Below are 12,671 nucleotides of genomic sequence, written 5' to 3'. Positions count from 1 at the left end.
GTCATGGTTACGAGAACGAGCCCTTTTTTGGACCTTGCCATCAGCCTACACCTGGGGACTCTTGCTTTATTGTCGCTGATAGTGGCAGGTAGAGCTTAATTGCTGAACAGTATTTCTTGGTAGTGTTGTTTTATGTTTCATATAGAGAGTTCACGAATAATATAGCTTCAGAAGTGTAGCATAGTGGCTCAGGGGAAAGGCGTTTTACTCCCCGAGGGATACCTAATATATTTAGGCTCTGGTGGGTCGTTCTCTTTTGTGAATCTTCTGGGCTTGGGCCTTCAAATGATAGGCATAGAACTCTCCGTTTTCCGGAGAACAACCCTGATAGGAAGGACAATCTAGTCCCCTTCTCCATAGACGCCTTTAGATGAAAGGAATACTATTGCGTGAGATTGGGCGAGCATGGTATAACTGAGAGTGACCCTCTTTTAAGAATCAATAAATACTGTTGGTGCAGTGCCTTGCCCTCAGGATAGGTTCCCTGCATTGATTCACTTGTTGAGAGATCCACAAGGGTCAAACTTTGGATTGTAGTTTATATTCATCTGGATTGCGAAACTCCAAACTTGGGAATGTACATGTACATACATACATACATACAATTGGAGCTAAGTTTGAAGATTTTAGTGAAGTAAATGTGTCGAACATTGGCGTTGAAAAATGGCTATTGTATGTAATGGCTGTATAAATTACAAGCCCGGTTGTACTGTACAGTAAATTTCGGCTATAGTTAGTAGGCAACCGAATAACATACGTTACTGATCGGATATCAAAATTACAGCCTGAATATGCTGCCAACACCAGCCAACGCCAGCACCAGACGAATCGGCCGGGCTCCCTCTCATTGAAAAATCCTATATTAAATCCTATATTTGCCCAGCTAAGACTTCGCATACTAATTTCCTATGCCTCAGGATCCATTAATCGGCCTCGTCGGGAAACCCTCGTCTGGCAAGTCAACTACCCTAAATAGGTGTGTATGGGATTTCAAGAGAGCGCAAACATGGGTGAAATTAATGTGTCTAACGCAACGACTCCAGTTTGACCGATGCTTCTTCTAAAGTTGGTGCGTCAATCATTCGTTCCTTTTGGTTATCGCGGAGCTGAAGAAATATGATTCCACAGGAAATTTCCCGTACGAACTCCATATCAATCCCCTCTTTTTCTGGCCCCTCATTCCAGTAGACGAGTTTTGAATACTAAAATCGGGGGAGTAGCTTCACAACTATCGACCCCCAGCGCGCCATAGGCTACCTCCAGGTAGACTGCGCGTGCAAACGTTTTAACGTCTCGGATAAATGCAAGCCCAATTACGGCGGTTGTCACGAAGGGAGGAGATCTGTCCCAATCGAGCTGCTTGATGTTGCTGGGCTTGTTCCTGGGGCGCATGAAGGCAAAGGACTCGGGAATAAATTTTTAGACGACCTACGACATGCGGATGCGTTGGTACATGTGGTTGATGTTAGTGGGACGGTTGATGCCGAAGGTTCGTTCTATCAACCAGCATATCAGCCTTGCGGCTCATGGGTGCTACCAGCATGGTCTTTGATGGACTGAGAAAGGTGTTTCCTAATATCAGGGAAGGCCACTAGAGGGTATGACCCTTCACAAGATATTGTTTGGTTGAAATCGGAGATTGTCAATTGGATTTTGGGTAATTTGATGGAGAAATGGTAATATGCGCAAAAGTTTTATGACGGTGAAGGAGAAATGTAGAAAGCAGATACTTACGGACAATAGGGGTTCTATAAAACGGCGACATACAGCAACAAGTACGTGTGGTGTTTGAATCGAACTTGAAATGCAAGCTTTTTGACATACAATAGAGGCAACACCGGTCGAAACGCTACAAAATCAGTTTTCTGGTTACGGAAGCACATCGAAAGTCGTGGCGCGATGTCTTGACCGATTAGATATAAAAGAGCCCCTTCAAGAATGGTCGGATGAGACCGTAGAACGTGTTGTCGTTGCCTTTATAGATGAAAAATTCCCCACTGTGCTCGCACTCAACAAAATTGATCATCCAGATGCTGACAAGGTAAGTTAGACTCCGGATCCTACGAAAATGGTTTGACGTTTTACTGATTTGATAGAATCACAGAATATAAATAAAATTGCCAAGGCTCAGGACCCGCAATCGATTGTTTTGTGTTCTGCCATATCAGAAGTCTTCCTTCGAAAACTGGCTCGACAAGGATATATCAAATATGTCGAAGGGAGTGATGTTATAGATACGAGAGAGGATCTAATAGATATGGGTGATCCTGAGGGTGGTGGCCTCAAGGAAATGGATGAGAAATTGAAGAAGTATAATTATCCCTTGGTGTTCTATTGTGTCCCTGAATGCAACATCCATTCTAAAAAATATATTTGCTAACATTTGATAGCCGGTTGGAAAATGTCAAGGATTTGGTTTTGTATCGATTCGGATCTACAGGTGTCGTTCAGGTTCTCTCTCGTGCTGCGGAAGTACTTGGGTTGGTACCAATTTTCCCAGTCCGTAATATTCACACATTTGCATCAGGAACCGGAACGGCCAATGGAGTTTTCAAGGATTGTGTGCTTGTCAAGAAGTTAGACCCACTGCCTATTCACATGGAATTTCAAGTGGCGCATCCTAACGTTATTTCAGGAATAGCACTGTGGGCGACGTGGCTCGGAAAGTGATGGGTGATGTTCCTGTAGCTTATATAGAGGGCGCGGGAGGCTCAAGAGTCTCAGAGGACGAGATAGTTTCTATTGGAAATTACGATGTAAGTACTGCAGTGTTAATGGTGGCCGTTTTCACCCATTTCCTAGTTCTGCAATTTCTTATTCAGCCAGCCCCCCCCCCCCCCCTAACCCCTCCCCTCCACACACATCTTTTTTTCCCCTCTCTCTCACACACGCACTCATTAATGCGCCTTTTCGTGAATCCAAAGGTCCTATCATTTAAAGTCGGCCGATGATACAAGGCTTCCCTGCTTGGATGTCGACTTGGATGTCGACTTGGGGAGGTAGAACTCTCTTAAACATGCATATGTCACTCAAATCCCTTTCTGTGGTCATGGGAAAACATCAGCCAGGTGCATCAAGACGGCAAAGCAAACAAGAAAACATGTCCAGCCAAAACAAAAATGTGAAAGTAAACCCACTCACCTTTCCCCTTTCGTCAGACATGCCAATAATAGGCCTGGGAGCTTCCGGAAAGTCATTCTCTGCTTTTTTTGTGCTCCCCTCGTGATTCCGCTCTTCCGTGGCATTGCTTTTGGAATTACCCTTTCTCTTTGTAGCCTCTCCCTTCTCCTTCAAGCCTCCGGCTGTCCCCTTGGTTGTTGGATCGGTGGTGTCGCTGCGCCTGCTCCGGTCCACGCTGTGACCCTCTCCCTTCGAGCTTGTCCATGCGTATCGGGTGCCTGAGGAGAAAGCTGTAGCCAGTGGCGATTGAAGATGGGCGAATCGCAACGTATGCAGTAAACCTGATCTGCTGATCATAACGCCCGTGACCGAAAAAGACTTGAAGTTCTGTATAAGAAGACGATGAATGAACTCGGGACATAGTTGTCTGGAAGGCGGGGCGTGCTGATGCGACTTTTGGCTAATGCCGTGTAGTAGGGAATGGCGCAAGCCAGTTTTTCCAACTTTATTCAGGCTGGGCCGTACTTCTCGAGGCAGGTTTTTATTCTGAGGGTTAAGGCGATTTCAGCTTTCTTCAGCCAGTATTTGAACAAAGCCGTGTCTGCCAGCCACCAGCAAGCCAGCGGTAAGCTGATGTCCTTGAGTGAAACGAAAACGGGTGGCGGCACACCATGGAACTCTTTCCAACACACAGCGGGTGGCTTTTTATTTCAACAGAAGATGGTTTCCAATAATTCCAATCTTCATCTGCGTCAGATCAGTGGCTTTTTTTGTCATCCTGATGACAATGTTTCTCTGGTATTGGGCTGAATTATGTCTGACCTTGGGACATGCCATTGGATTGCTCTTTGCATAAGAAATATCATAAGAGACAGAGTTACGATGGTCAAGCCATTCTGCATCATATCCACTGGACACTTCAGTGGTTCGGCTCAACCAGTCATCCGTTAGAGTGACATGTCTATTACAGTTAGTTAGATGGTAGGGTTGAAAACGATCCGCAATCCATGTAGCCAATGTTAGGTAGGAGGAGTTTGGGCTAGAACAAAATTGTCACCGAATAGATCACAGTGGTAATAGTAAGTAAGTCTCAAGTTGCCTACGCTTGTCGCAAGTTATAAATACTTTGGGAGCTTGAGGGAGGCCAGGCTGTCTTTTGATGCTACGAAAGAGAGTTATAATAATTCAATCAGCGAGGAAGAGCCAGTAAATAAAAGAATCTTTAACTAGACAGAACATAATGTCCTGGCCCACCTGGATAGTTCACATGATGGATATGCGGAGCACACATGACCTAATTGTAAATTGTCATCCATCCTTTATTCCAGGGTGGTGGGTCTTGCACTTCTCGTTTCAATATCCTCCCTCTTTCTTTGCTCTATGGGCTTTATCTGCTTCAGAACTTGAGCTCCTCAGGGCTGCCGTAGTATCTTGCAGCAAATAGCAGATTGGAGACTTCAATAGTGGTGCTTCCGAGCCGGAATCTCCTCGCTCGAAAGCAAGCAGAACCCCCAACCCCAACCATACTAAGAACGCCATAGTGATGGCCGGTAGTGAAATATCCCAATTAGTTTGGTGATTCGAGAACAGTAAAAGCAACACCAAAGCAAAATATGAGCAGTTTTCAATTGGAGCAATATCCTCAGGGGTGAAGAGAGTAAGTAGAAAGAACCTGAATTCTTTCCCTTTTCATCCAGCGGTGGATCCTCCCACCACCGGTCGAGATACAAGAGGCTCCATGTCCGCTTGTGGTTTTGGTTACTGACCAGAAACAAGTACGTCCCTCAGCTTGAGCTGGTTAGCCATTGCGTCGTGCATGCCTCGAAGGGTCGTGTATTCACCGCCTTCGCCAGCTCAAATTTCAGGCCGAGTATCGCCGACACCAAAGATTGTAAGGTCGTCAAGGAGAATCCACCGACCCAATTCATCCTCGTTTGTCGCCACGTATAAGATAGAGAGCTAGCGGGCCCACCATAGGGGCGCGGAAATTAGACTTAAGACCCTCAACCCAACTGCAAAAGCTTTTTAGATCGTCGTCATGGGCGCCAACCTAGAAGCCAGTATAGGAAGCTGCATTGTGGACATGCTGGTGAGCTATTCTTCGCAGCTTAGCTGGGCAGATGGGGCTCAAGGATGCTGCAGATATCGTCTTCAGCGATTCTGAGGGGATGAACTCTTGGGTGAATGAGCGCCTTGACTAGCTAGCTGGCTTCACTATTCCGCCATGGTGCTTCTGGTGCTGCTGCATAATGCTAAATTTAGCCTGTAGGGTTTGGTATGCATGCAGCCTTGTGGGGAACGAGAGGCGTTTATGAGGAGGAACTCCATGGGGATCTTCCTACTCTGGCGCATTCTTGCAAGAAGGCTAGTTTAGTCTTCCTGCCTCCCAGAATGAGGTATGAAGATTTGAGAGACGGACATGTCCCGCATCGAATGTTCTGGCTCCTGAGATGCTATAAGAGTAGATTTAGGCTGTCTATAGATGGGCCTTGTAAAAGTTTTTTTGACTAACACTACTATATAAGAATTTAAGCTTCTGTAAAAATCTTCATGCCCTACAAGGGACCTCAAAATTTAGGCTAGCTTGAGTTAAATAAGGGACCGACTGAAGCCTCTAGAGGAGAGCATAGGATCAATGTAATTACTTGATGTCATTAGCAAGCTTGCCACTAAAATTCTTAGTGTGAGTCAAATCAAAACCATTTGAAGCGACCTCTGTATACCATTTTTGAAACGCTATTGCCACAACAGCCGTTTAGATTGAATCTAGCATCTACAAACATCGTGAACCATTTTCCAAATCCAATTAGCTGATAACTCAGATTTCTTTATCTCAACGAACAAACTTTCTAATTAAGGGTTCGTTATACTTTATGGCCGCTGCGACTAGCAAGATTGATGCTTGGTTACGACGTCGCTGCGCCTTGTAAACAGGCAATGGACTATCCATCGTTGGCTGAGGCGAGTTTTGGTAACAGGGTGTGCTAGCGGTGGTACTTGTCAAGGGACTTTTCCTAGATGTTCGTTTTTCTCAAGGCGTAACGGTGGAATTTTTTCTGCGAGCACAAAATTGGACAGCAACTCAAACTAGATATGTTAACATACGGACTGGAGGACCCCACCCCCACTATCCTTCAAAAAGACACTAGTCCTAATAAAGGACTGTAAGTGGGCCGCGAGTAACTGTAGAATAATTACTCCGTACTACTTTCTCGTTTACACCAACATCCTCGTTAGCCTGATCGTGTGGTATTGTACTCTTTATAATTGTTGGACTACTGACAATCATGACCAGTGGCATCGACTACTAGTTCTAAATATCAATATAGAGATGCAAATATTATCTAGATATATAGAAAGCAGCTCAGCTCTTCTCTAAGTTAATCCTTGACCCTTAACTACTAAAGCAGCTAAAATAAGTCTATTTTCACTCATTTCTTTCTTCCTCTATTATAAATGTATGATAATTTGATTGGTAGCTTTGGCAGTGGGCCATATCATATAAGCAGGCTAACGAGGATGTGGTGTGAACGAGAAAGTGGTGAACTATTTATGTTATGAGTTAGTTACGTAGGATCGGGCATACACCGTTTATAATTCAAGATATCGTGACAGCATTGAAGGTAGGGATCAAATTCGCTTCTTGTTTACGCACAATTCCTTGGTTGAAATGCATCTCTCATGGCGGGATTCGCTTCAGAGAAGCCGAATTGGAAAGACGACGTATCGTTTCCCAGAGCTTTATACAAAATACCAGTAGAAAATGGCTGTCCTGGTTGAGAAGATGCCAGAAAGCCCACAGCTTGTTGCTGTTCTTCCGCCGTGAGGAGGGGAATTAAGTTCGGAATGAGCTTAGTCCGCATCTTCTAAAAAAAAAAAAAAGGGGGGGGGGGGGAGAGAATCGGCATAGGATATGGCCCATGAGCTACCGTCATTCATCTCTCAAGTATTCCAAAAGTTGGATGAGGTTGGGTGAGCCAATCATCGTCACCTCCGTGATTTGATCACCTGACTTCACGTAGATAAACTCGGGATCCATTAAGTATCTCAATCGGCAAATCAACTGATTACGCGGTAACTAGTTCACCAAACTCCTTCCCTTCCAATGAAGCGAGAATATCTTCCAATCAGTGCGCTCGCGGCATGGACTAGACTTAATTGTGTCGAATTCCACGACGTCGAGGTGACACAGCTACCGGCCAAGGATGGGATTGACAAGGGATGCGGGATAGTTGCGACAGCAAAGAAATCAACCGGGGGGCTCGGTCCCGAAGCCGAAATTGAGCCGCAAGTCCTCATGACTATTCCATCTGAGCTTTTACTTTCACTAGAGTTAGTGGAAACATGCGCCAAAACAGATAGGCATTTGAAGGAGGTACTGGATTCTATGAGGGATTATGCAATGGTGTGTATTCTTTCACTGGCACGGCAATGCCGCTTCCTCGGCCGTAGATGTATATTTCAATTTCTGATATGTGTAGACAGCTCGAGGTGCCATATTGCTTTTCCTCCTGGTCCACATTTCGTACTCGGATCCGGATTTATCGTCCAAGGAGCACATTAAGGTATCCAATGCTTGGACAGAATACATAAAATTTCTCCCGGCCTCGTATTCCCTGCCCACCTTGTACACCATTGAGGAGCGCGAACTTCTACGTGGCACTTCGCTGGAATTAGCTCTAGATTCGAAGATTCTTTCGTTGGAGAAAGAGTTTGACCAGTTACGAGAGGCCACTACGGATATCTCGTGGTGTGACCGTGATTGGTGGAACGAAGATACTGGCCGGCTTACCTTCGAGGATTGGAAATTAGTTGATGCCATGTATAGATCGCGAGCTCTTGAATTTCCAGGCAAGGGGCATTCCATGGTCCCGTGTATTGATATGGTAAATCACGCCTCCGGTGGTCGGCCCAGCGCCTTGTATGAGACCGATGAAAATGGAAACGCTGTTTTGCAACTGCGCCGTGGACAGAGATTAGAGGTGGGCGACGAAATAACTATCACGTATGCTTGAAGCTAGATAATGTGACTGGACACGAAGGTCGATAATTGGACTAACTTTCAATCCGCGCAACTATAGATATGGTGACGCAAAGGGTGCTTCCGAGATGGTATTCTCGTACGGATTTCTCGATAGTGGCTCCACGAATGCACGCCAGCTATTCCTTGACCTTGACATTCCCGCTGATGACCCATTGCGGCCTGCAAAAATAGCAGTCTGCAATACGACACCAGGCTTTCGCCTGTTTATCGCGCCTGGCTCTGACGTGACTGATTGGGAAAGCTCATTTGTCTGGTGGTGTTGCGTTAACGAAGAAGATGGCCTGGAATTCCGTGTAGTTCAATCAAACCAAGGAGAGCGAGAGCTCAAGGTTTCGTGGAAAGGAACTAACGTTACTTCTTCGGAATCGCTGCTTGACCAGCTCAAAGCGGACCGGATGTGGGGAGTCTTTCAGCTCCGGGCAGTTGTCATCTTGCAGGACCGGATGCAAGGTCAGCTGGCCCAACTGCGTTCGAACGACGAGTATGTGCAGCGATGGCTTGAATATGTTGACGGAAGGGTGATTCGCCAGTCCGTATGGCAGACAGCCCTTAAGCTTCGAAAATTGGAGGGAGAACTCCTGGAAACCGGGCTTCGTGATATAGAAGCAAAGGTAGCCAATGATTTCGCGCCCTGCCATTGTTCTTCCCCGTCAATATCTTCTTTGCACAATGTGCCCATTATTGTGTGCTTTAGGCTAACAATGACACCTTTGATAACAGAAATTACAACTATTGGATACAGAAGCCGTGAGGTCTTATTTGATAACACAAAACCCTGGCGCGGACATTGCCGAGGATTTCTCCTGAGGAACTTTTACCTTTTTACCATGGGTCCACATCATCTGTGCAGCATAACAAGAAGCGGGAACTAATTGCCAAGAGAAAGTTCCTGCTTTTACCACTGCGTTATCGGGAAGTAGTAACTATTATGAACCTTCTTAGTAATCTAGGGGTAGTTTTGTGACCCGAATCCCTTCTATCACTTAGCTAGTTGTGCCCAACAGCATAAGGAAGGAAAAATGGACTACGTATTGACGAACAATACAATTGCTCATGGCGCTTGTCCGGGATTATCCCTGCTGCTTGCCATAGCTTTCCTATTCTCCGTCTTGCTAGTCTGATGAAGTTAATCCTTCTCCCGGTTTCCCCTCTATTCTGCGCGTTTACACTCTCTGTGACGTACATGATCTCGATGAAACAAGCAATTCATTAAGGATGTTTGCTAGGAGCGATAAAAAAAAAAAAAAGAAAAAGAAAAAAAAAAGGCAAAAAGCACTAACAAACAACGGGGGGGTGGATGGCGTAGTGGTAAGCGCTGTTCATGGAATGCTTTCTCAAGTAGGCACTTGGTGTTGGGGCCACCTCTGCTGAGACAAGAAGGTAGTGGGTTCGAATCCCACCCTCTTCAAAAGGATATTATCACATCTTGGTGCCACTGCAGGGTGGAGCAATGTTCAACACTATGTATATAGTCTAGATGGATTCAGTATAGTGTGGGATCCTAAGGTGTTGTGATTCTTACATGTCTAGTCCAAGTGACAAGGGACTGCTTAGTATTGTGTGAGAAACTGTGGGGCAAGGCCCCCCTTGAGGGCTAGATCCAGAATGGTATAGTGAAGTCTCTCCATCAAAGATGACTCAGTTATGAATAGGGAAATGTAAATAAAGAGTAGCTGAACATAAGGGTAGGCTAGTGAGGTGAAGGCTGTCATAGTCTCAGACTGCATATGGCCTTAGAAAAAATAAGAACAACAACAACAACTAACAAACAACACCTGCAGTTGTTTTTATCCAAATCGTGTTTTGATTCGATTTTTGTGGATGGGTTGATGATTACATGTGCCAAGCGTAGCACAGAGGAGTGTTAATGATGGTTAACTTTGGTACCTGCAGGGAGCGCATTTTCAGGCTTTGCACACTGGACACGAGTGCTTTTATTGACAGTTGTAAATGTATTGTACTGTACATGTACCGTACCTGTTGGTTTGATGCTGACTAGCTAGGCAGGGAATTGATCAAGCAGTACTTGGACCAGGCCCCTGTCTACCAAGGCTAAGTTTTGCGGTCCCTTTTTCTTCTTTCCTTCGGAGTACATTTCTTCTCTATTGTACTTGAGGTTGATATCTTGAATAATAATAGATGTTGAAGAAAACCCATCTCTGCTCAGTTCATTGTTATCTGAAGCCTTTTTTCTCGCCTGGTAAATTAAAGGCAATTTTGGGAATACACCACCCCACGGCCCATGGTTCTGCTTCAAAATTCTAAATATCATGCTGTAACGGTACCATCCAATACTGAAGCCAAACAAAGATGGATATATGCGCCCGCCACACTGCGCATCTCAGATTGGGTTTAGATTGGTGATGGATGGATTTGATGATAATTGCCGGCTAGATCTGATAGTTAGTTAGTTAGAGATTAGTTAGATGACACATCCTCCCACATTTGCCTCTCCTTCTCACCTTCGCCATACGGCCACATTCCGAGCGCTTATTTTATTTTTTTTCTGCGCAACTAAAACTTTTTTTCTTTTTTTGCTTTTTGATGATCTATAGGCTTGATATTATTGGCTAACTCTATGTGGGACATTACTCGGATCTACATGGCGCCGAATCAGGTGACTTGCCCCGCTCCAATTGGCTGGAATATCAATACTCCGGATATTTGGCATCGAATCCTCTTATGTGGGAGAAATATTTAAGGTAGGCCCACCGTATTTAAAAAGTAGAGAAAAAGAGGAGAAGACAAAACAAACCATCCAATTGAGAACAGCTTGTCCGTATCGATCGTGGAAACATGGTTCGCGTGCACCGCGAATGAAACTTGTCTGCTAGGTGGATCGATTCCGGTGACAAATTAGCTTGTGAAGAATATATGTGGGGTTAAAAGCGAAAGCATTGACGCACATCCAAACCAAAGGACAGGTCAGGTCCAGTTTCAAAGCGAATTCAAAACATAAAATTATACAAGTAGATATCAATATACATACACACACACACACGCACGTACACACACGCACGTACACACACGCACGTACAACACACGCACATCGATAGATAAAGAATAAAATAGAAACTTAAAAAAATAAAATGAATTAAAACAATTTAAAATAAAAACAAAATAATTGGCGATACACGCGTGGTAGCAAACCTATAACACCAGAACTCAAATCCCCAGGAGCGGTCGATATCGCACAAATGTGCGCTTTCCATGGCACGCATCGCCAAATTGACAACAGCTCATTTCTTTTTTTTTCAAACAGAGGAACATGAGCTCCACTGGCTCCATGGCGCAGCATATGAGCAAGTGCTGTGTGTGTAAAATAGAAACGAATAACTAGTGAATAAATTAATAACAATATCAATTTAGTGGCAAGGCGCCGCCGTTGATCAATTTTCGTCTGGGGTAAATACGAATTTCCCCAGCTTTCGAAAATGTGTGAAGAAGAGAGGGTTATTTCGGGATGCCATTTTCGTGCGAGGATATCATAGGCCTCAAACCCAGGGTTAAATTTGGGCTTACCCTGCGCTAAACTTAGGGTTAAACTTAGGGCAAATTTCCAGACTTTGACGGGTTCGCCGCTAGAACTGGGCCTCACTGGGGGCTGTTCGTTAGCGTCCAGTTAGGGTTGGGCTTCGCCTGCGTTGGGGATCCTCCGGGGGGGAAGCCACGGGGCTTCGCTTGTGGAAGAGCCAGCTGCACTAAGCCTAATCGGCGCTAGAACCTTCGGCGGCGCCAACACTGATACGCCAAGCATTTCCTTTTGTCCGGGCCTTGGCAGCCATGGTCTCCCCAAGTTCCCCAAGTTCCCAAGCCGACGCAGCGAGGCGTATCTCTGTCCGCCGCATCAGGTCTATCTCTCTGCGTGCTTGAGTTTCCTGGCGCTGGGCCCCCGATGCTGAACTTTCTATCTTCCTGTGATTGCAGGAAGAAATCTCGCCGTTCCGATCTTCAAACCTCCAGCACTCTCTTTTCACCCCCACCGCTGCGTCGCTTGCGCACCCGAAGCCGCCTCCCCTGGTTTCCTACCCGCTCTGGCAGAAAGTACCAAGGTCGATCTCTGCCGCGGATCCGTTGAGACTGGACTTTGCTGGAATCCAGACAACAGTCCTTTTGTTCCTCTTCGTACTTATGCCTCCTCGTCCCCCTTTTCTAATTCTCCACACACCCGTCTCTCCACTCCCGACTTCAGTTCAGCCCTCAGCTGCTTCCTACCCTGCTGTCTGACGCCACCCTGTCCTGTTTTACTCGAAGCATTCTGTGCCTGTGCCGCCCCAAGCCACCTGCTCAAAGGAGTGGTGGCAGCCGCAGCTATCAATTCGCTTTATTAAGTCTCGTGTCAGCTCTCATCGTGTTGACGTGGAGGGAGCCGCGATACCGACGAGCAAGGTCCACACTGTCAATAGAGGAAGAGCAAGAGGAAGAGGAAAAGGAAGAAAAGGAGGAAGAAACGGAAAGAGGACGAAGAAGAAGAGAAGAAGAAGACTAGAAAGAGGGATAGATGTAA

At 45.7% G+C, this 12,671-nt stretch overlaps 3 protein-coding genes across 3 annotated transcripts; 2 read left to right on the top strand and 1 right to left on the bottom strand.

Annotated features, from left to right (window-relative positions):
• Positions 1–663: 663 nt before the first annotated feature.
• On the top strand, positions 664–2,670 carry HCAG_05010 (conserved hypothetical protein; the record flags this gene model as incomplete). Its single annotated transcript, XM_001539493.1, has 6 exons — positions 664–672; positions 918–976; positions 1,221–1,489; positions 1,830–2,041; positions 2,105–2,310; positions 2,391–2,670. 6 exons carry the CDS (start codon positions 664–666, stop codon positions 2,668–2,670), a joined length of 1,035 nt encoding a protein of 344 aa, XP_001539543.1.
• A 264-nt stretch (positions 2,671–2,934) lies between these two features.
• On the bottom strand, positions 2,935–4,659 carry HCAG_05009 (predicted protein; the record flags this gene model as incomplete). The annotated part of the gene is made up of 5 exons (XM_001539492.1): positions 2,935–3,041; positions 3,138–3,666; positions 3,943–4,081; positions 4,246–4,282; positions 4,524–4,659. The coding sequence occupies 5 exons, from the start codon at positions 4,657–4,659 to the stop codon at positions 2,935–2,937; spliced, it is 948 nt and encodes a 315-aa protein (XP_001539542.1).
• Positions 4,660–6,883: 2,224 nt separating this feature from the next.
• HCAG_05008 (conserved hypothetical protein) lies at positions 6,884–8,971 on the top strand (the record flags this gene model as incomplete). Its single annotated transcript, XM_001539491.1, has 6 exons — positions 6,884–6,942; positions 7,031–7,092; positions 7,203–7,574; positions 7,606–8,125; positions 8,202–8,697; positions 8,885–8,971. The coding sequence occupies 6 exons, from the start codon at positions 6,884–6,886 to the stop codon at positions 8,969–8,971; spliced, it is 1,596 nt and encodes a 531-aa protein (XP_001539541.1).
• Between the last annotated feature and the right edge of the window lie 3,700 nt (positions 8,972–12,671).

This window comes from Histoplasma capsulatum, genomic scaffold (assembly GCF_000149585.1).
Source record: "Histoplasma capsulatum NAm1 scaffold_5 genomic scaffold, whole genome shotgun sequence".
Lineage (NCBI taxonomy): Eukaryota > Fungi > Ascomycota > Eurotiomycetes > Onygenales > Ajellomycetaceae > Histoplasma > Histoplasma mississippiense.
Note: the sequence above shows the minus strand (reverse complement) of the source record. Positions and strands in the feature narration are given on the sequence as shown.